The sequence below is a fragment of the Genypterus blacodes genome, unplaced genomic scaffold, assembly GCF_046128005.1.
Source record: "Genypterus blacodes isolate CSIRO-AG114 ecotype Tasmania unplaced genomic scaffold, CSIRO-AGI_Gbla_v1 ptg000022l_1, whole genome shotgun sequence".
NCBI lineage: Eukaryota > Metazoa > Chordata > Actinopteri > Ophidiiformes > Ophidiidae > Genypterus > Genypterus blacodes.
This window is the reverse complement of record NW_027466835.1, coordinates 67,055-89,329: the sequence shown is the minus strand read 5'-3', so window position 1 is coordinate 89,329 and position 22,275 is coordinate 67,055. Positions and strand designations below refer to the sequence as shown.

The window sequence follows — 22,275 nt, the reverse complement described above, 5'->3', positions numbered from 1 at the left end:
ACTATAAAGCACTTAAGAGAGATCGTCCCTCCACCAGCGTCTCTGTCAGTGTCAATCACTTACAGTCTGAAATCTGCATTCACTCTGTAAAGGAAGGAGGAAAGAGGGAATTGAGACATAGAAGGTTCAGGGTTAAACACCGTAGAACGTTTGTTACGGCAATCTAATACAATATGACACCGTACAAGAGTTGATTGATAAGTTGTGACTCTAGCATTGAAAATCCATCTCAGTTCAAATCCAGCTGGCTTTTTCCAACTGGTTGGAGTGTGAAGTCCTTCTCTTGCCAGGCCAGAGAAATTCTGCACAGCGGATTTGACAACATCTGAAAGTCAAACGAGTTCAAGCTAAAGCCAAACAAGAAAAAGAAGTATTTGGGGAGAGATGAGCAGAGTCTGAGGGGGGAATCAGGCTCAGGTTTTAAAGTTTATAAACGCACACTAAGACCAAATCTACAGCGTTTCATTAGATAGTACAGATGTTTACGTTACCCCAAAGGGTGGTATTACCAGTAAGTCACATGCCTACTGGGTCCTAGCCCCCCTCAAACCCAACACACCATGTTGTGTCATACATACGCTTTGTGCACCACTCTGACAAGGTGATGGCTTCATCTGTGCTTGGTTTGTTGTAGGATTACTCAACCAGCTATGAACAGAGTTCCATGGAACCCGGTGGACAGGTTGGACACGATCAAGGGAAACCCTCATTAAATGTGTTGGTCCACAGAATGTTAGATCTAGATACAGATCCAGGACCTTTTCACCACTATCTCACTCAGAATGGGAGTGTCGGTGTGGCAACGTGGTGGGGAGTTGTGTCCCTGTGTTTTATGGCGTGGTGTCTCTTGCGGGGAGAGACGCTTCATGTGTGCCTGTAAATCTTTCTTTATGTGTGTGTTAACAAAGGGTGAGGCTGTCACATATCAGAATGAAAGAGGCAATTGACTCTGACTCATCTTGAGAACACTAAATGTATTTACACTATGAACATTCCACACATACTTCCAGGCCACGGCTGTGTAAATACGTAGGAAGCAATTTGATGAGCCGCACCTCTGAGGGGCAGGAAGTGTTCAGTGAGCCTTCCAGTGACCGGCGGAGGAGTGACTACATTTCAGTCTGTGATGATATAAGTGGTCAGGGGTCCAAAGCTGTATGCTGCACACCTAGTGTCACATTAGAGTCTACAGACTACAAAGTGTAGATATCAAACAGCTTCTTAACTCCTGGTGCCCTACACCACCTGTCATGCTGCCAAACCTGGTTGGCTATTTGCTTGACAGCATTCTTCTTTGTATTAGTTCATGCAAAGTGGGAACTAAATTACATGTTGGAAAATGTCTCTCCTCTACCAGACGGGGGCGCAATTACTCCTTCTCCATCCGGGTACGAGAAGTCAATATGACCCAACAGTGAAGTTTTCTGTTATGATCAGGGATCTTCAAGCCTGCGTGATTGTGCATCTGCCAAATACAGGACCTATCTGTTTCACTTCAGGGCAACAACATTTGCATCGTTATGAAACTCACTGGCAGGACAATTAAGGAACAATGTCAGATGTAAGCTGTCACATCCGTTTAGTCAATGGCTCATCACCCATGTAACTGCGCCTTGGCAGGTGATTTATAGGATGAAGTCATGATTGTTTCAATTTGTATTGAAGGCATGTTGTGGCAACATTTTCTTTGGCAAAACTATTGTTATAGGAGCTTCAGGCGGCACAGCTTCATAACTGAAACATGATCCCTGATACAGGTCATGAACAATCAGAGTGGAAGTCTTTCATGCTTTTACCAACTATGTACAATCCATGGTAGAAGCAGTAAGATTCAAAATGTCTTAATAGTTTGTAGGCTCTTGTCCTGCATTTTTCAAATCAAGAGAAACAGAAACACCAAATTTCTTTTTTCATTTTATTTTGAAGGTCATGCAGTGCACTTCCCAGTCAGGACTTTATCACTTTCAATGATACATAGAAACCAATACATTGTAAATACCTAATACAAAAAAACAACTAAACATTACTGAGGAATGTAACAAATTAAAGATTAGGAAACTGGTGCAACAGCTCTAGTGCTGTACTGCAGACCTTGCTCAAAGGTTATGATGGGAGAGGTTTGTTGTTTATAACCCTGCTGTGTAAATACAAAACAAATTGAGTATACAGCTTAAAAACAAAGCAATAAATTACTTTAAACTGTGCATTCACTGAGAGAACTGAGGAGGCATGGGGTAGGGCACCAAGGGCGGAGGGTGCTGCTGTGGCGCCTGTGTCTGGGGGAAGGGGAACGGCGGGTGGCTCACACCGTTCTGTGCGCCACCCTTGCCTGGGCCGAATTGCTGGGCCTGATAGTTCTGGGCCCCGAAGGTTCCCGTTTGGGTGTTCCCAAAATTGGACTGTCCGTTACCGTTGTAGCCGCCTCCTCCGCCAAAACCATTGGCACCGTTGTTATTGCCCCCATAGCCTCCATTCTGGGAATTTGCGCCAAAAGCTTTATTTGGTCCATTATCAAAGCCTCTACCATTATCCCTATCCCTGTAACTGCCAAAATCCCGCCTTCCAGAATACCTATCCCGGCGGTCAAAGTCACCACCTCTGCCTCCCCTTGAACGACCTGCAGGGAGGGGGGGAAAAGAGAGAACTTAAGCAAGGCAGAACACTTCACACAAAGAGTAGACAGTAGGAAACGTGTTAAGATAAGTATCAAAAGTTCAGCCACTTAATACCCATGAGTTAAGAGAGCAACTCGGTCACTTCTGAGTGTAAAGAGGAGGAGGAGGAGCAGCAGAGAAAAAAAAGGGGAAAAAAATAGGCTGCAGTTCAGACCACAGTTTCTGTATCTCACCAATTAGATTTACCTCCTCTGTCTTCTGCCATTTGGAGGAGCTTGGGGTTGATGGCCTGGTTGGCCTCGCGGAGCACAGAGATGAGGTCGCTGGCCTGCTTCATGTTGTTGGGGGTGAAGAAGGTGTAGGCTGTGCCTGTCTTTTGGCTACGTGCCGTTCTGCCAATGCGGTGGATATAGTCCTCAGAGTTGTTGGGGTAGTCAAAGTTGATGACAAATTTCACGTCTTCCACATCTGTAAGAGTGTGTTGCCGTGTGGCAGAGAGGCAATGACAGCACACAAAGATGTGCACCAGCGCCACGACAACAACGAGATCAAACAAAAAAGGCCAAATTAGTATCTCATGGAACAGGTAGAGCTGGTTAATGTGGCTACAAAAGCTGCGGTAACATTAGTCCACAGGGAGACTACGGTGGGAAGAGAGAAACGATGCACACTCCGTTAGCTTCCAATCCAGTAGAGAAAAAATAAAAGCCCCTCAACTTCTGGAACCACTGCCAAACCACCACCACCCCCCCACAGAAAGGATGGATCAGAAGTCTTACCCTTTAGGAGTATGCATTCACTAGTCCATTCCCATTGCAGCACACTCCCCATTTATTGTGACCCAAGTGACCCTCAGGTGCCTCTACATCAGAGGGCTGATAGGCACAGGACCGTCTCCTTGTGTGATTCAACTAGTTTACAGTGTAGGCCAAGGTCCATTTACCATGCACTCATGACACATGGAATAAAGCTCAAACTGCAGTCACTCTCCAAGATATTGTAGCGTTAACCAATATGCAGGGAGCCAACCCGGGAAAAAAAAGGAGCCGGTGCCTCCTTGACCCACAACAGAACAGTGCAGCCCGCTCTGCGTGGCAAGATCTTTCCAGAGCCCCGTGTTCACTTGATCATAATGTCTCTCGTTGGCAGGTCTCGACATGACTTTGAAACGCAGGCGAGGGAGGAGTGTGAGCTTGGATTCTGTCCAGATACCATGTCCCACTGTCACCAAAAGCGGCAGTAGCCATGTCAACTACAGAGGTGAAGTCTAATCGATCGAAGTGCTCTTCCATCGTAAGTTTAGGAAACTGCGATATTAAAGGCCACCCATGCTTTATGCTTATCTGCAAAGGATCGCACCTTCCAAATGACTCGCATGGCTTGCAGTGCCCAAACATACATGCAAGACAATAGGTGGGCTTTGAGCTGGGACACTTAAAGAGCCTGGGTGTGAAGCAGTCCAAACAAGTGCCAGAGAAAAAGTCAAGCGTCTACGTGGGCGGAACTGGCCAGCCCTCAACTTGGACCCTTCTTTTAGGCAGGCCAGCGCGCTATGGGTTGCACTTGGCCTCTGTCACCTCTGTATATCTGCACAACTGGGAGACCCGTGCCTCGCCAGTCAGGACACCTCCAAGAATCCTCCTTCCCCCTCTGGAGACCTGGGCTTGTCATGCCAAGGCCCTGCCACACAGACTGCTCCTTCGGGTAAGGGGAGAAACTCAGAAAGAAGCAGAACAGTTAAAGAAAGCAAATGCACTTTCTTTCTTCTCTTTTTTTGGTTTAAAGTACAGGTGACAAAACAATAAGTGAGGAAGGGCACTAACCTAGACCCCTGGAAGCAACATCTGTAGCAATTAGGATTGGAGCCTTTCCAAATTTGAACTCTAAAAAAGAGAGTAAGAAAAAATACACATGTTAACATTTAATAAGAGCCTTCATCAACCAGCAGTGCATAGGTACTGACGAGTCAAACTTACCATTGAGAACCCAGTCTCTCTCTTGTTGGCTTTTGTCTCCATGGATTCCCATAGCTGGCCAGCTGTCAAGTTCAAGTATAAATTTAAGTCCCGGTATTACAGTATATACGGCAGCAGTCACCATTGTGGTACAGATTCAATACACACCCATCTCGTCTCATTCTCCTGGTGAGGTCATCACATCGCCTTTTGGTCTCCACAAAGATGATGGTCTTGTTCTCCTTTTCACTCATGATTTCTTCAAGTAGACGGATGAGTCTGAGGGGTGAAACAAAATCATTAAGCAACACTTCAAATATTGAACTTAAACCAACCAACAATAATATTACTAGTACAGTATGATTGGTGTATAACTCACTTGTTTTCCTTCTCTCCATCATTGCAGACATCAACAATCTGCAGGATGTTGTGGTTTGCACTGAGCTGCAGTGCTCCAACATTGATCTGAACGTAGTCCTTCAGGAAGTCCTCTGCCAGCTGGCGGACTTCTTTGGGCCAAGTGGCGCTCCACATCAATGTCTGACGGTCAGGCTGTAAAGGGAGAGAGATTCCAGACAATGAGCATCTTCTGCAATTTTCTTCACAAAAGACGACCCGTGACATTTCTCAGGGTATCACACTGCCATCCAAACCATAATAATGAGATACTTACTCTGATTTGGTCAACAATTTTCCTGATCTGGGGTTCAAAGCCCATGTCCAGCATTCTGTCAGCTTCATCCAGTACCAGGTAAGTGCACCTGCGAAGGTTTGTCTTCCCTGCCTCAAGGAAGTCGATGAGTCTGCCTGGAGTTGCGATGCAGATCTCAACACCTAGTGAAGGAAGGACAATATCACTTAGTACACATGTTCAAACCCACTCAGGAATGTAACACTTAATATATGGCGACACACTTCAGTGGGCCTGTGCACAAAAAACTAATAAATAACTTTACCCCTTTCCAAGTCACGAATCTGGGGTCCCTTGGGTGCTCCTCCATAAATGCAGGTGGACTTGAGGCGAGAAGCTCTGCCATACTCTGCAGCAACCTGTTGCACCTGCTGAGCCAGCTCACGAGTTGGGGCCAGCACCAAGCACTAAGAGAGGAAAATCAATGTTAGAGTTGGCACTGGCAACATCTAAGCGCAGCATGATAGTGTTGAGCATCACAGATGTACAGAATTGCAAACTTACAATGGGTCCGTCTCCACGTTCCAGGTATGGCTGGTGGTTGATGTGAACAATGGCTGGCAGCAGATACTGCGGAACAAACGTTTTTCAAAAAGTCAGACATGTGCAACACTGCCAATGTAACAGTAACACTGACTGGTGTTTACCTAGTCAGTGCGCATGAATGGCGCCCATCAATACAAACGTTGCCCCATGTAGCACAATTCACTTACAGAGAGTGTTTTGCCAGAGCCAGTCTGCGCAATGCCGACCATATCCGTGCCACTCAGAGCCAGAGGCCACCCCTGAGCCTGAATGGGTGTTGGGTCAGTCCAGTTCATTTTGTTGATCACGTCCATCACATTGGCTAAGGAAGTAAAGGAAATGTTAATGAAGATGCCACATGTACCGAGATCCTGTCATCTTACATTGTGCCTTTATACTTACTGGGGAAACTTGCTTCATGGAACTTAATGATGGGATTAGGACACTCCCTCCCCTTCACTGTGATCGTCTTGGCTCTCCTGTACTGCTCAACTTCTTGCTGTTGTGCAGTAAAAAAAGAAAAAAAAAGACATCAACCACGTGTGGAGGCAGATATGGCCTCAGCTGATTGTGCAACTCAGACACGTGCGGGCGGGAACACGGGCCAAGATGATTACATAACACTGACTGGATGGTGTGTGTGTGTTTGTGACGAGTGTGTTTTAACTACTTACCACAGGCCTGCGGGCAACATCTGGATGCTGTTGGTAGAAGTTCTTCTCAAATTTGGGCAGTTCATCCATGTTCCAGTGTTTCTTCCTCAGCCTCTCACCGGGGTTGCCAAACTTGCCACCGCCTCCTCCGCCACCACCGCGGTTGCCACCGAAACGTGGAGGGCCGCCGCCGCCACCATAGCTGTAATACAATTTGACGATTTAGAGCCCAGCCCCGTTTCCAAACAGTCACAATAACTTTCACAGAATTTACAGATCACTTCAGAATTAAAAAATAACCCATGGGAGAATGGCAAGTAATTTACTACCGGAAGCATAACTATGAAGCGCGACATGAGTGTATCAATCATATGGGACAAAAAGAAGCCCAGGGCAACGCATTCTTTGTTGCGCCATTTAAAATCATAAAGCTGCTATATACTTTCCAGCCTGTAGAGGAACAATGGAGAAGGCCGGCATTTTGTATCTGCATCGACGCTGCCACATGGCGAAAAGCCGACTAGCCAGCTGAGTTTATGACTAACCGGCGTTCCGATTCAAACAACTGTGTGACCTTGCTTTACAAGATAAAGTTAGGAACAAACGGAGTGGGAAATGATAGAAAACCTAAGGAATCTTTCTTCGACAAATATTTGGTCATGTGGTCCAAAGCGGGTCCGGTTAGCCTGGAGCTAAAGCTTCCGAGCCGGCCCACGAGGCCACACAAGGCCCTCGGTTGGAAATATCGACAACCGAGAACATTCGCCATGTTCATGCGGCTCAATAACCGAGATATTGTTCTGCTAAACAACATGGAAGCCGTTAAACGAAGCTGTATTAACAAAAAACGCCCATTTTCGACCGTTTTGCGCATTCGTAGGCTTCTTCGACGTTCACACGACGGAAGGAAAAAAACTGTACTCACCCTCTGTCTCTATCTCTGTCGCGGTCCCTGCCACGATCTCTGTCGGAGTATCCAGGCATATTTCAAACAAAAGGTATAAATTAAAAGATAAATATACAGCGATGCGGAGCGAGCTTAGCTGAGAGTTACCGGTGAGTCGCGAAAGCAATGACTAAAATGCCGGCAACTGAAAAACGAGAACCGGTTTATATGCAGGAGGAAGTGGCGGCTCTGACGTATTCATCCGCAGGGGGGCTTTTATCCTCTTCGCACGGCACAATTGAAACAACTAGAACCGGCACCCAAACAATCGATACCTGACTGATGTACTCAAATATTCATGATTAAGAGTGATCGCTACAAATGGGCTCGCCAACAAATGTACTTGAAATCAACGCACAGAGAAAAGACTGTAAATTAAACCGAAGCGGATAGTCTCTCATTTTCCTTTTCTGTGGGTTTATTCCCGCTTTAACGTAACAAATAGGCCATGTTATAGTTTATGAAATGACAAGTGGTTTAAATCATTATAGTACGCCTGCGTTATTTGATGAGAACACATTGTGGCGGATGTATACACACCAGACAGAAACTGGTGACACGGTTGCTTCCGCCTTCAACGTTATTACCGTATATGACGTCAGTAGGACCAACCCAGATATTGGCGTCAATGGATTGGTTAAATGTCTCAGTATTACTGACGTCAGTCAAGCGTTGGAACATATTTGTTGATAGTAAATGATTTCAAATAATTTAACTTTGGTGAACGTTTATCACCAAACCACATATCTGTTTGTGCCCTATAGCAGGTCGAGTCAATAATACTGTGTGTTATTAGTACTGACATCATTCTCTTTGGCAACAAAGCAGAAAAAAGACATATGTAGAGAGTGGCGACAGAGAGTCTGATTGCCTCTGTGATACATTCTTCAGTTCTTCAGTTTCAGTTTCACACTTGTGTCATGTTAAGAAAATAACCAGACTATGGGGTTACATGTTATAAAACCCAAAGAAAAAGATTTTTTGCAGACCCAACCACTCTTAATGTTCTAGTTTCTGTCCGCCCCACAAAGACCCTGAGACAGCCGAGTGGATATGCTACAGTGTTTTCACCAGGACAAAGAGAACTGAACACATGAGAGCATTTCTCAGATCCTTGCATTGGCTACTAGTCAGACTCTGCTATTACTACACAATAAGAACTACATCTACTTGTGCGTACATATTGAGATGCAACAAGGGTAATTTCTCCAATGGCCTCCAGACATGCCAGGTGTTTAGCATTTGCAAAGGGTACGGGTGTGATGACGGTGTGAAACTAGGGGAAATCATCCACAGGGCCCCAAGGGTGCTACATTGTAGTCCACCAGATAAGTTCCTATCTGGAAAGTTTTTTTTCTCTCTCTACTCCACCCCCATGGAGCAAGCGTGGAACAAGTCTTTTCCCATGAGCCGAGCTGAAGTAATTAAACGCAACCTCCAGCAAGTTCAGTTGTCTTGTGTGAGTTATTCCTGGCTTAGAGTTTTAATTGTGCGGTAAAGGTGAAACTAACATTACATCATTCAAGCTTCTCATGGAACCTAGATAGTCTTAGATATACTGGCCAAGCTGCTAGATTGCTCGTGGGCGGTTACATCTCCATGTACTTTTGAGAGACCTCTGTGTATGAAATGTGTTATACAACTAAATGGAGCTTGGCTCAATATTCCATCACACTGTTCAATCTGGTAGTTTCCCATTTGGTCTACGGGGATGGAAAAAGTCACAGGAAGTAATTTTTACTCCTTGCTATATCTAACTATATGGAGGCAGCACAAACTCATCAAATAACACCAGATAAGAATGTATTTTCCTCACCGAGCAGCAACAACAAATGTGCCTCTGTAATTCCATCTGTCCCCCTTTGTCTGCATTGTTTAGGTAAGGAGACAGCTTTGATGGCCTCGTTGAAACCTCTCTGCTCAATCATTATGTCACAAGGACGAAATTTACACTTGTATCTGGACACCTTTTTTCTCCAAAATGCCCTCTTTGCTTTGAAGCACCCTCAATCAAGCGTGGTACAAGTGAATAGACTGTGGGTGGCTGGATAAATGCAATTCAGATGTAAATTGTGAATGATTACACCCCCCCGTCACATACTTATGCGCAGACAGTGTCTGTTAAGTCACCCTGATATAGTGAGAGATTCTTATAGTGTGATGTACATACAAACGACAGTAAGAACAAATGTGGACATGCAACAGCAAAATCAATGAAATGTGAGAAGCACAAGTATCAAACCTTGTAGAACTCCAAAGTCACAACCAACCATTAAAAACAACACAACAGGATTTTTTTACAAGGCCTTACATCATTAGACAAAGGCAAAGTTTAATTAGAACTAATTACACACAAAAATAAAATACTCTTACAAAATGATAGTGTTAACATACATCAAATTGCATCAGTCAGCTATGAGAGATATACTGTAGTCCTGCTAGTGGATCATGCTTAAAACAAGAGCTGCATCTCAACTTGTGACTCGTTTAATAAAAAGTTCAGTTGTTCAACAAGAAGCAGCGACGCAGTGATACTGGGTGATGTAGTGTAGGAACAGACAGCGGGGCCGTCAGCTTGTGCACCGGATGCGAGGGTGAATGAATATCTGGTGGAGAAGTCACCATAGAATACATGTGGCAAGTTGGCAACCCAGTTCTGTTCATGTGCAATTCCTTTTTTTTCTTCTTTCATTTCAAGAAAATCTTTTTCTACTTAAGTTAAAGATAAATTACAGGTTGTTTGATCCACATATATGAACAATATCTTATTACTGTACAAAGCACCATCTGAGGACACTTTCAGCTTTGCATACATTTGACTACATAAAAGAACCAAAATAAAAAAAGTTCATTTTTTTTAAGCGTATGCAAACATTAAGAACAGTCTGTGGTCATAGAGATTGCTAGACAGGCAGCATCTTTTTTGAAAACATTCAAGAAATTCATTTTTAAATTGTAGAAAACAATCCCCATTCTTTAAAAAAAACGTGGCTGACAGAGTTCATCTCACTCAGTTCACTTTTAACCAAAATCACATATGAAGACATGCAACCATTACATGTATTGTCTGCTGTGGGCAAAGCAATGCAGATGATGAAACTGTTAAGCCCCCCCCCCCCCAAACAGAGGAACACTCAGGAAATTCAGACAAAAGGTCGAACATTTGCTTCTCAGTTACTCAAATCAAATGACATTATAAACTAAATATGGTGTCTCCTGAGAATGTAGCTAGCAAGAGCTCTCTTGTGGGGTTGTTTTTAATTGTGTGTGGTGTCCAAAGGGTATAGGGGGGGAAGTGTGTTGTGCACTTGAAGCAGTAGTACGTCAATGTGTGATGATGTCAAGATAAGATAAAGGTTAATGCTGTTTAGCACCACGTGGCTACAAGGTAGTAGATGTTTTTTCTGTTTGACATCTATATATGGAGGCAGCACGAACTGGACTGTTTTCACTCTGGACGTTGCACTCTTGGATGTCGAGTACCATATGGAAGTGACGGTACTTTTCATGCTTGTGGCAATACTGTAGCACAATATACAAAAAGGGTCATAGAACAGAAACTCAAACACATGAAATCAGTAGAATTTAAAGGGTAAGCTCAATATTTGCAAAGATTTAATCATTCAAAATGACGTTGGCACTCGGAGGACATTGTGTGTTTCAGATTTTTTGCCTTTAAGTTGTACCTCTGCTTATACAGTGTGAGAGGTTGTGTTTAAAAAAATCCCACCACAGCATCCTTAAGTGAAATTCAGTCAAGCTTAAATCTGTTTTCACAAATTGTCTTTATAATTTAAACAGTAACATGTAACATTTAAACGTTTTATTATTTTCTGAAATGATGGAAAAAGGGTTTCTGAAATATAACAGCAATAAATTATATATATTATATAGAATTTTATTGGTTCTTTTTCGACTTTCCCCATTATATAAAAATAACACATTTCAAGCTATTCATTCATTTATTCATTTTCAAACAAAACTAGATGTCAAACGTGTGAAATAGCTTTCTGGGAATGCAGCGCCAGTTGCTGGGCAGCAGCTGAGGAGCAGAGACCGGGCTGCTGTCTTTGGAGTGGGTTGTAAACAGGAGGGCGCTACCAAAATCTAGATAGTCTTAAGCCTTGTCTTCGGATTTTCACGTAATCCCAATTTTTCCAGCCTGGACTTCACTAAGAGCACCGGTGTGATCACTGCGAGGCACCGATCAGCCCCCGTACGTCCACATTTGGTGTTTCTGAGTGCCCGTGGTGACCAAATATAACCCTGTGCTCTAGCAAACCAGTCTTGGTTAATGTGGCAACAGATTGGACTGACCCTGCGTTCTGTTTGGTAAAATGGTGCGTTGCTACATAGAATACTGTTCTTTTTTTTTTTTTTTTAAATGCAAAAATTAGTTTTAAAAAAAAAAGGTAAAAGGAAGAGTCGGCAAATTTTTGCAGGTTCCACAAGTTAGTAAATAGTTATTAGCAGCTGAAGAGATCCTTTTCAATGCTAAAAAAAAAAACACATTAAGGGGGGGTGAAGGGTCAAGAAACAGTTTCAGGTCTTCTCTGCCCGCCCGCATTGCCTGGCCACATGTCTCAGGGAAGTGTGGGCATGCCTGGGTGAAGCAACAGTAGATGACCCCCCCCCCCCCTGTCCCCGGCTGAGAGGACTGATGTTGTGGAGTGTCGGGGAGGGAGGGAGGTGGCGGCTGATCATGACCACCGTCCATGTTGCCTCTCGCTTGTCGCTGCGCCGCCCGCACGCCGTACGAGCGTCTCACTCTACAGCGAAGCCGCAGGTCTCCTCGATGGCAGTGAGCAGCTTGTCGTACAGTTTGTCGTAGTGCTCGTAGGGAGGAATGTCGATCCGGTTGAAACTGAAGAGAGAGAGAGAGAGAGAGAGAGAGAGAGAGAGAGAGAGAGAGAGAGAGAGAGAGAGAGACCGATCAGGTATTTCAAAGTTATTTCCTGAATTCATTTACTCTGTGGGTGAACTTCCTTCTGATTCAAAGACATGCGCTCTTAAGGACAGACGTCTTTTATAGATGGACCGTTTTCTCACCATGTGTGGGCTTTGGGGAGGTTGTTGGTGCTGGCGTCTATCTGGTGGATGGTAAAGAGTCGTGGGCCGGCAGCGCCTTTATGAAAAACAGTTATTAGAAGGGAGATGGTGCTTTGCATGATATGGAGAGAGGCGTCGCTACAGCGTTTCCTCATTTGTTGTTCTCTCCCTGCCACTTCCAACCTCGGCTGTTGTGTGTGGTGTTTTTGGTTTCGGGGTGGCCACGTTACATAAGGTGTGACAGAGCAGCGGATCATGGTGCACTCTGGGTAACACCGTCTGCCAGCATGGAGCCGCCAAACTACACACAGTGCACACACACTCGGGGTTCATCTCAGGCCAGAGAGACCCACAGGCGCAATGACACACAAGAAGCAAATAAATAAACCAATCCTGTAACTGCAGTTCCTTCTATTGACAGAGCCGTCCAATCGGAGTGCTCCCCCTTCAGGCAAGGGCTGGGACAGCAACAATGACCCTCCCTTTACTTTCTATGCATCTGACACAGCTCACCTTAACAGGAAATGGATTACAACCATAGCACACGTATTGCCATTGCAACCAGACTCTATGCATTTCTAGCATGACCGATTCAATGTCTACATATATAAGATCTCGGTGTTTTTACCTTGGAGGGCCTTGAAGCCTTGCAGAGGGACCCTGGAGGAGCCTGTGACAAACTGCAAGAGCCGGGCCCGACGTTCCTCATCGAAGGACTCCACAGCCTTCCAGAACCACTTCACACTGCTGCTGTCTGGGGTGCAGTGCTTCAGTCGCGTGTTGGACTTCCAATCGTGGATGTCGATTTTGCCAAGGCCACAGACAATCAGCTAGAAGTAGGAGAAGAGGAGAGAAGGAGAGAAGGAGGGAGATTTAGAAGTGTATCTTGAGATTACTTCAATCAAATCCGCAAACATCTGTAGCACGTGTGACAGAATCAGTTGAAGCACCTCTAGTTCCTTCTCATCGAAGGCCTTGAGCAGGTGTTGGGGGATGACCTCGTTGAAGCCTTTCTGCAGAGCCAGGAATTGAGCCTCGATGCCCCGCAGGAAACGCCAGTTGACGTAGAGGCGGACGTATTCTTTCTTGGTGTCCTGGGTGACGCTGATGCTCTTGCCGTTGGGCTTGAGCTCGTGCTGGATGATCTCACCGTACGCATTGTGTTCCACACAGAAGGTGTGGTCCAGCACACCTGTGATGTCATTGTCCCTGAGGAGATTTGGTAGATTAAAAAGGAATTCAATAGAAAAGGAAATTCAATCAAAAATGTCACTACTGGAATATAACACAAGTATTATACCCAAGATTTAACATGGGGTGCTACATGTAGGTGGATCCTCATTCCAATAAAAGACAAATTCATCTTCTGTGATCAATCTGGCTAAACATAGTGAAATTCTGTTGCAATTAAAGTTAAAATGAATTAAAATAAAGTTGCACATGTATGAAAGTTCCCTTGTTTGTAGGGGCTGTTGAAACTCAACTCCAGCTGATCACTTCCCCTTATTCCCGGAAGAATCAGAATCAGGGCTGACATCTTTGTGCGTCACAAATAACATGAGTTGGGGCTTTTTTTGATGACATCGAGGGAAAACTGTTCATGTGGAACCAAATGCAGCCATGACTGAGGACCGCTGATGTATGAATTATTCAAAGCCTCTAGAGGGCGCTGTCACAATAACTTTACAATACATGAACGTCTCCCTACTAAGGAAGCAGAGGTTTTAAAGAGAGAAAAGCAATTCATCAGGTTGTAAATTGTGAGACATGCACATTTTCAGTTTTAAAAAGATCAAAATAAGGAGAAATGCACAGCAATATCTTTCCAACGTACAAGATCCACACGAGGCTGTTGTGCAGGTCAGGATCCACAGACTCCATGTCGTCCAGCGTGATGGGTTTACCCAGCAGCTGTTTGTAGAAGGGCAGAGTAAAGCCTCCGTCGATGTAGTGGCCATGGAACACGGCCATGCCCATAATACGGCCCACAAAGTGGAAGTATGACAGGTGCTCCTGAAGGGGAGGCAGAGACACTTTGTTATGGATACTTAGGCACTGCAGAGACAAACGTAGAGTTAAATACTGATCAGTCAATAAGCAGAAAGCAGCATCTCAACACAACAATCAAAGTGCTGCCTCAGCCATGTGGAGGTCTATGGAGGAGCGCATCCCTGCTGACTGGAGTACAAGAATCCACTGGACTGGTGCCAGAGCCAAACAAACAGAGCGAAGGATGAAAGTGTGTAAGACATGAAGCGCTGACCTAGACTGTCTGTGTGACGCCTCCGCCCGCCTAGTGGGCCGTCTCTCTGCATGACTGCGACACACGCCATTTCATCACAACATGTTTTGTTTTTTTTGGGCCTATTCTTCCTCAGAGTCTGCCATGTAATTATGAGGCTGTATGAGTGAACCCTTGTCTGTGGGCGGAGGGCTCAGTAACTCACAGGGTTGACAGCGGAGTCGGGGTTGATCTGTAGTGTGTAGATGTCATCGCGGGAGTACTGAAACAGGCCGTAGTATGGGTTCAGCATCTCGTGCGAGAGGAGGTAGAGCCACTCCCTGCGCAAAGAGAAACATAAGGACCACAGCTGAAACTTTAGCCGACTGAGAAACCATTCCAGGGGGGACGGACAATATAGCAAACAACTGTTGTGTGTTATCAGTTAAGATTGGACGTGTGACAATGTTCGTGTTTGCTGTGGTCTCTTACCTGGCCACTCCTCCGTAGTCAAGACCCTCTTCTCCTCTAAACTTCACCATGAGTCTTTTCCACAGGTCCTTCGGCCTCATCTTCATCACTTGCCGGTAGGATTCCTACAACGGTGACATGAACACGCGCACCAGTGTGAGTAGATGGTCTGGGCCACAGTGTAGGGCTCCAGTCACATGTAATATCCAGTGGGTTCCCTGTTGTGAAGCTCGGGTCTCTCCACTTCAATCAGTGCTCAGGCCACACGCAGACGGGGAGGGAGGGAGGGAGGTTCATTTAAAAAGGATTAAGGGGCAGTGATAATAAAAGCAGCCGCAACACTGCAATAACACACAATAGCCTCAGATATGGGAGACAGCTAAGAGGTGCTGTGGGAGAGATGGGAATGTCTCATCTCCTCCCAAAGAAACATCAGCACAGCTCTGACAGCTCACCAGCTAACACTTGCCTATTCAGACATAATTTAATGCTTCAGCTGGTCTGGAGAAGCTATGCAGGTATGTCTCGCTCAACCTCAAGATGTCCTCTGCTCCCCCCCCCCCACCCGCCCGCTCGCCCGCCCCACTCTCTCACGCTGAGATCAGCCAACAAAAATGTCTTGGTCCAGATTAACAGACGCGGCTGTTCCAGCACATTCCGCCGCATGTTTTACGAGGGTCAGGCAGTCGGGGCTGCAGGTGTTGTTGCTCCGGCGAAGGCCCCGGCTCCTCCTGGATGCTCTGAACTCCCCCGCCGAGAAAAAGCACTTGAGAAACTCTTCGTTTCAAACAAGAGGTCTGCTTTAGATTTTGAACGCAGCCTCGCACGTCGTAGATAACCTCGCCTGTGTGAGGGAGGAATCTAACTCGCAGCCAAACTGTGATGGGCAGCGGCCTTTAGAGGAAGCAGACAAAACATCACCGCAGCGCAACATAACTTGTTTATATATCTATATAAGTGGAATAAGGAAGGAGCTCTGTGGGTTCTAAAACCGTGAGAGAGTAAATAAAGAGTTTATAGTGATTACTGTGTGGTGATTGTGGAACGCAGCCGAGAAGGGGATAGCTGTGTAGTGTGTGTGTGTGTGTGTGTGTGTGTGTGTGTGTGTGTGTGTGTGTGTGTGTGTGTGTGTGTGTGTGTGTGTGTGTGGGCGGTGGGGTAACTCCGTCTGAGTTCAACTATGCACTGTATTTATTAGCCATCTGCTATCTAGTACATTTTACGAGCGTTTATGAAGATTACACAGATTACACTATGACACGACTGAGCACGCCCGTCTCAGCCGGCGTCGCTCCATCCTCACCTCAAAGATCTCCTCTCGGGACACTTCGATGCGACAGTGGCCCGCCTGCGGCTGCTGCTGGGACAGTTCCTGCCGGAGGATCTTCAGCTTCTGAACAAGGTCCCTCTTGTATTTGGGCACTGTGAGGCACTCTGCCTCTTCCGGGAGCTGACTGGGGGACACCAGAGCCTGCTGGACCTGCTCCTTCAACTGGTTCTGACGACTGAGGGTGGGGGGGAGACAGAAGAAAGTGGAAAGAGAGAGAGGTGAGGTTGAATAAGGGGATGGATGAGTCTTAGGTGTACCAATAACAGACAAACAAGCTTAAGTCAGAATGTAAACAACACTTGTGCAAGAAAAACAACAAGGAGAACCAACAAATGTCAAACACGTCTTTGAGAAGGGTTCTGTCTGTTCTTTGCCGACTGCAGAGAAGGGGAGGTAAACACTGAGGTCATCTGGGAAGCGCATCAAGACAAACAGCTGGCTCAGCCCCTCAGACAGACATACCGTAGGTGGAGGTGGGATTAGTGGAGGTAAGACAGAAAGTTCCCCCACTCACACACAACTTGTCTCTTCTTCTCTCACAAACACACACCTTTCACTATCCCCCCCCTCTCCACCTGGCAGAAGCACCGTGGTGGTCTCACACAGAAAGATGGCTCAACTAAAATAAGGCCTACAGGGGAGCAGCTGAACGCAGCCAAGGAGAGAAAGTTCTGCAAATAAATCGCCGTGTTGTTTTTGACTCATCGTGTCGGCTTAAGGGTCACTGAGGACGCCTCTCTGTGCGATACGGGTCCATGCTGACCAGCACACCAAAGGCCGGTCTAGACACAGAGACGGAAACGGAGAGCGTCATGTTCGAGCTAATTCCTCTTTTGATCAAACCTCTTAAATGCGATAACAAACGAGCAGCAAACCGATGTATCAAAACTACGGCTCGCGACATCATCTGTGTTTCATGTCGGCCCAGACCGCAGGACGGGGAACACGACCTTTAAACCAAACACTGGGTTTGGGGGAGACGGCCCTCGGAGGCTGGCACGGTAGGGAGGAGGCACACAACACACACACACACACACACAGAATCAAAAGAGCCTTTATGGGGCCGGCACTAAAGGATTATTTGCACATTGGCCTTTTGCACTTCAGTGGGGGGTAGCAGGCATGCTCAGCCCTGAGCAGGGTCATAAACACCAGACTCTGAGGCCAACCACAGAGGGTGGTGGAAGCTTAGACAGATCAGTGTGTGTGTGTGTGTATAGTGCACACATACGCAAGATACATGGTTGTGTGTTACACTGAAATAATGGTTGAAATTGTTTAGGCCGGTCCGTTTTCCTCCCTTTCCTTTGACTTAAATATGAGCAGGTATCGATTTAATGAAGCCACTTTGTTTCGCTTCAATGGAGGAAATCAATGTTGAACTTTTACGAGCAACCAATGACTTCACTCCCTGAGAGAACACAGTTGTCAGAGATAATTTTAGCTGAAGACTGGCACTCTTCAGTCTCCGCCCAACGGCTCGCATTCTCCTGGACCACAATGACAACTTCTCCCTGACAAAGGGACTGCGTATGGTTTCTGCTCGCTGTCCAGCAGAATCTTTGCTCGGTTTTTCAATCACTTCCTGCTATCCCAGAAAGCCACAGGGCCCCACAGGACACCCGACCTCCTGTTGAATCCCTTTATTTCCTGCAGACTAGACTCGGAGGGAGGGAAGGCGAGAGGGAGGGGGGGAGGGGGGGGGGGGCAGGAAGGGCCGTCTCCCCACAGCACCCAAACACCGTAGACAACTGGGAGGGATCGAGGGAAGAAAGGGGAGCGGGAGGCACGCAGCATCTCTTTCCTGCACTTTCACCCATAAATCAAACATTCCTGCTCCGTCTCTCTTGCTCTTTCTCTCAGAGCAGACGTGCCCCTGCGGTTCTCTCTTCTCTTTCCAACTCCCTCCTGATGGGTAGACCTCTGGTGCATGTTTACCTGCAGACACTCGCTGCGGAGACTAACGACATTATTACTGGGGAATGACACGATGGCTTCTCGTGCAAACGTGCAGAAGGGTCCAGTTTCCTTTTGAACAGTGACTTTGTCCAAACGGGATATGGATTAAACAGAAGGTTGCAACACCTTAGAGGATATCTAACAAACTATTTGTGTTTGCAGCTCAGGCACTGTTACTCTGAACTTTGATGGACATATACAGCAAATCATCAGGCGATTCTGTGACATGACGGCATATGGGAGGGGGGAGGGGCAATCTCTCAAACCCCTGACTTGATAAAAGGCAGATGTCTTGATGGAAGTACATGACTGATATCTTTCCAGAGTTTTGTCACAGAGTCACCAGAGTCTGTTCTTCAATGACAGAGCGGCTTCATGGCTGGAAATTGCACAAAGCACTACTGTGCAACTCTACGTCCTCAGATCTAAATATGTGTTAAGAATAACACACATTTAACTCTGAGGCAGGTGAACCCTCCAGGTCCCCACTAAGGAAACCCCATGACAGGAACACAATAGTGTTTTATGTGAGTCTGACCGACGCGACTGCACTCTTTCCTCTGTGTAAGATGATTATTCCTGCGATGCTCCTTAAAAACCCATCCACTTCCTCGCTTTGATGAAGTAATTAGATTACGGCAGATTTATAGTGCGGAAATTTCAGACGGAAGATTTTCACACATCTGGGCATAATCATGCTTACGACAAAGTTCCTACGTTAAAAACGGAGGTGGCGTGCCAGGCTGGGTTTTTATAAGCCTTCTCACAGGGCCACGGATGAAAAAAGAGAAAAGAAACGAATACAAAACCCCAAACACGTTCTTTGATCCGTTAGAACAGGAAAAAAAAGAAACCCGATCCGGCCGTGGATGCATTCCGTGTCTCTGCACAGAGGAGGTATGAGGTCAGGCAGAGGAGGCCCGCCGAGGCACCCGTACTACGCTCCACCTTCACGGAGCAAGGGCCTATGGGTAATTCTATGGTCGACGCAACACAGAGTGTGTTTGAACAGCTGCACAGGGGAAGACATTCTGAACACGTGCGTCCATGCATGCAGGCATGCACCGAACACAGGAGAGCGAACCGACTCACATGAACTCGCACAGATGGACAGACGCGCACCCGCCGCACACGCACAGACACTGAGTTCATTCATTGACTTGGGCATCAAATTTATGCTCAGTTTCCTGGAGGTAAGACGCTCCTCAGGCTCAGACACAGCAGCCTTGGTTTCCACTCGGCTATCTGATGTCTGGCCAAAGGCAGCTTTGTGACGGATTGTGTGCAAAAATGCCTTTATGATCAAAACCTCTGCGGGGCTGTGGAATTTGAATTTTTGTGTGGAGAGGAGAATGTGGGGGAGTGTGTGCGTACTTGTGTGTGTGTGTGTGTGTGTGTGTGTGTGTGTCTGCAAAGGTCTGCTTAGCAGAAGGGCGACTGAGTGCTGAATCTCTACAGGTGGTGAACACACCTTGGCCCGGGATCCCTCTGTGTAAAACAATAACTGGAGGTGAAGGTGAAAAGAACACTCTTGTTAATGTCTGTGAGAGTGTTCAGATGTGTGTGTGTGTGTGTGTTCCTGTCTGTCTGCAATGAGAGCTTCTGGCTTGAAGCCCAGAGCTTACCTGACATTCTGGCTTTCGATGCCTCCTCGAGAACCATTGGGGCTTGGACTGCATGGACAAAACAATGACACACAGACAGAGAAATAAATCAGTTACCATGACAAAAATGTGTTTTACTGTCTCACTTATGTCTCAGGAGCGAGGTGGGACTCACTTAAGGACTAGATGCAGGTTGGCGGAGAGGCGTGGATCTGTAAACTGCGTGGTTCGGTTGTTGTGGTCGACAAAGTAAACCCTCCCTGTAGCGGTGTTCCGTATCTCCCACCCAGGAGGCAGTGGGCCCAGCTCCTCACAGTTCACATTACTCAGATCTCTGACAAGCACAACAAAAAGGATATAGTACAACGTAAGCAGTGGTACAGAAGAATGTGAGACAAACAGGCAGTTGGGTGGGACAGGTGAAGAGAGAGACAAAGCACACAGACATTACATTCTTGGTATCAAACATACCAAAGCCCTGACAAACTGGACTGAGACGGACAGTAAAGATTCAGAGATGTCTGACAAATCACTTTGATGTCATATTTCTCCTTCCCATCCAAGTTATTTACTGCGACCCCTTTCAGCTGGACTCCGCGGAGACAAACGGTCGAGGAGTTACGACGGGCTCACTTCGCTCGGGCCGACTCTCCCGGTTTGCAGGGTCAAAGCCGAAGGGACCCGGAGCCTCGCGAAGCTTGAGATCTCGGCGGTTTGTCCATCTGCTAAACACCGGAGCCGTCTGAAGAGCGTTCAGCGAGGTGTGGCGTGACTACAGCCGCGTATCAGGAGCGATAAAAAGATCATCCATCACTCCGCTACGCCACGAGAAAGCAAAGAAGCTGCAGCCAGGTATTACCAGATATCAGTCATGTTTTATCGATTCTGTCTGGAGTGTTTATGCATGCGTGTGTGCATTCCTTTGTGAGTGTGGTAAGCAATAGGACACACATGGCTGAGTGTTGTGTGTGCTGTTGGCCATGTGTCCCCCTTTTACGTGCCAGAGGGCCGGATCGCTCTGAGCCCTGTGACATGGGTCTCCTCACAGCATGTAAAGCCTCGTAATCAGCTGCAGGTTTATGGCAAACTAGGAGGAGACCAGGCGGGAGAAGCTGCCGTGTCACAAAGTTAATGGGTAATGTCAGGTACATAAAGCACTGGTTGGTTAATTTTGAGTTTGTCAGAAGGTCTCTCAATGACTCAATGACTATTTGTGTCAGATTAGCCTGGCCTCTGAATGTTGAATGTTCTATTGTGTGTTCTTTGTTTCCCCTCTTGTTGCCGACATAACTCACACAATTGCTTACTGATCTTTACTTTTTTGAATACCACATATTGTATGTGGAAAGACGCGTCTCTTTGGTTGACTGTAAAAACAGAGTGAGATGTCTGGAGGTCACAGGCGGCCTACCTTGGTACTCTGGGGTCGTGCCATGTGCTGACACCTGTCTGGGTGTGGAGGAAGTAGACTTGGCCTTGCTGCGTGGTCCGCTGCTCTGTAGGGAAGATAAAGTCATGCGAGTCATTTTTAATCAACCCTGGCGTCGTGTGCGTGGAATACACAAAACAATGGGTTTCAAAATATGTCGACAACGAAACTGAGTGTAATTCATGTGACACATGCAGACAGATTGTTTTTTTTATCTGTCTGGGTAGGAGAGAGATCACACAGATGGAGATAAAAGGAGTGCCTGAGCCAGAAGAGATCCCAATGGCAGCCAGGAAGAGGCGGAGGCAGGAGGAGGAGGAGGGGTGAGAGACAGGGAGGCGAACGTTGGAGAGGAAAGAAGAGAGATGGGCCTGTCTGACTTGTGAGTCGGTGAGCTCATTCATCACGGCCCTGACAGAGATCTTTCCACAGCGCTGCCCGCCAGAGATCTCTGCTCTGGCTTCCCTTTTGGACCGAGCGCCCCTGCTTTAACATGAATGTATACATAACCTCCCCTTCCCACCACGCAGCCGGCAGAGGAGTGCAGGCTATGCATTCGGCCGCATGGGGTGACATCCCTCGGGCGAGTCTGCGCTCACGTCGGAGAGATCAGTGCCCCCTGACAGGAACCGCCCAAAAACGAACAAAGTAAAGATAGAATGTGAGGGTGAGACAGAAGGGGGGTTGGGTGACTAAGGGCATCGCTGTGATACCCTTCTGTGGATCTGGTTCCAAATTCTCCAGAAGATTTGACTGAAAGGATAAACAAGAGCTGTGTGGGGGGGGGATTGAAGCGAGCGTGTGTGTGTGTGTGTGTATGCTTTTAA

The 22,275-nt window shown here is 46.6% G+C and overlaps 2 protein-coding genes across 4 annotated transcripts in view; both read right to left on the bottom strand.

Annotated features, from left to right (window-relative positions):
* Nucleotides 1-1,901: 1,901 nt before the first annotated feature.
* On the bottom strand, nt 1,902-7,539 carry ddx5 (DEAD (Asp-Glu-Ala-Asp) box helicase 5). Of its 2 annotated transcripts, none has more exons than XM_076142795.1 (13): nt 7,365-7,538; nt 6,461-6,641; nt 6,189-6,285; nt 5,975-6,108; nt 5,766-5,831; nt 5,527-5,668; nt 5,244-5,404; nt 4,950-5,122; nt 4,739-4,849; nt 4,592-4,653; nt 4,439-4,498; nt 2,862-3,083; nt 1,902-2,617 (listed from the first exon to the last, which is right to left on the bottom strand). In XM_076142795.1, the coding sequence occupies exons 1-13, from the start codon at nt 7,421-7,423 to the stop codon at nt 2,208-2,210; spliced, it is 1,878 nt and encodes a 625-aa protein (XP_075998910.1). In that variant the 5' UTR covers nt 7,424-7,538; the 3' UTR covers nt 1,902-2,207. The 2 variants fall into 2 exon arrangements, with proteins under 2 accessions (XP_075998910.1, XP_075998911.1); XM_076142796.1 differs by having other exon boundaries at nt 2,352-2,617; nt 2,849-3,083; nt 7,365-7,539.
* A 2,778-nt stretch (nt 7,540-10,317) lies between these two features.
* LOC142992526 (E3 ubiquitin-protein ligase SMURF2) overlaps nt 10,318-22,275 on the bottom strand; it is a 37,429-nt gene continuing 25,471 nt past the window's right edge. For both annotated transcript variants that reach the window (XM_076142994.1, XM_076142995.1), the window contains 11 exons: nt 21,431-21,515; nt 20,195-20,353; nt 20,041-20,088; nt 16,430-16,631; nt 15,148-15,251; nt 14,882-14,996; nt 14,269-14,447; nt 13,385-13,643; nt 13,063-13,264; nt 12,435-12,510; nt 10,318-12,249 (listed from right to left, as the gene is read on the bottom strand). In XM_076142994.1, the coding sequence (XP_075999109.1) occupies nt 12,150-12,249; nt 12,435-12,510; nt 13,063-13,264; nt 13,385-13,643; nt 14,269-14,447; nt 14,882-14,996; nt 15,148-15,251; nt 16,430-16,631; nt 20,041-20,088; nt 20,195-20,353; nt 21,431-21,515 (1,529 nt within the window). In that variant the 3' untranslated portion in view covers nt 10,318-12,149. The remainder of the gene's footprint in view (nt 12,250-12,434; nt 12,511-13,062; nt 13,265-13,384; nt 13,644-14,268; nt 14,448-14,881; nt 14,997-15,147; nt 15,252-16,429; nt 16,632-20,040; nt 20,089-20,194; nt 20,354-21,430; nt 21,516-22,275) is intronic.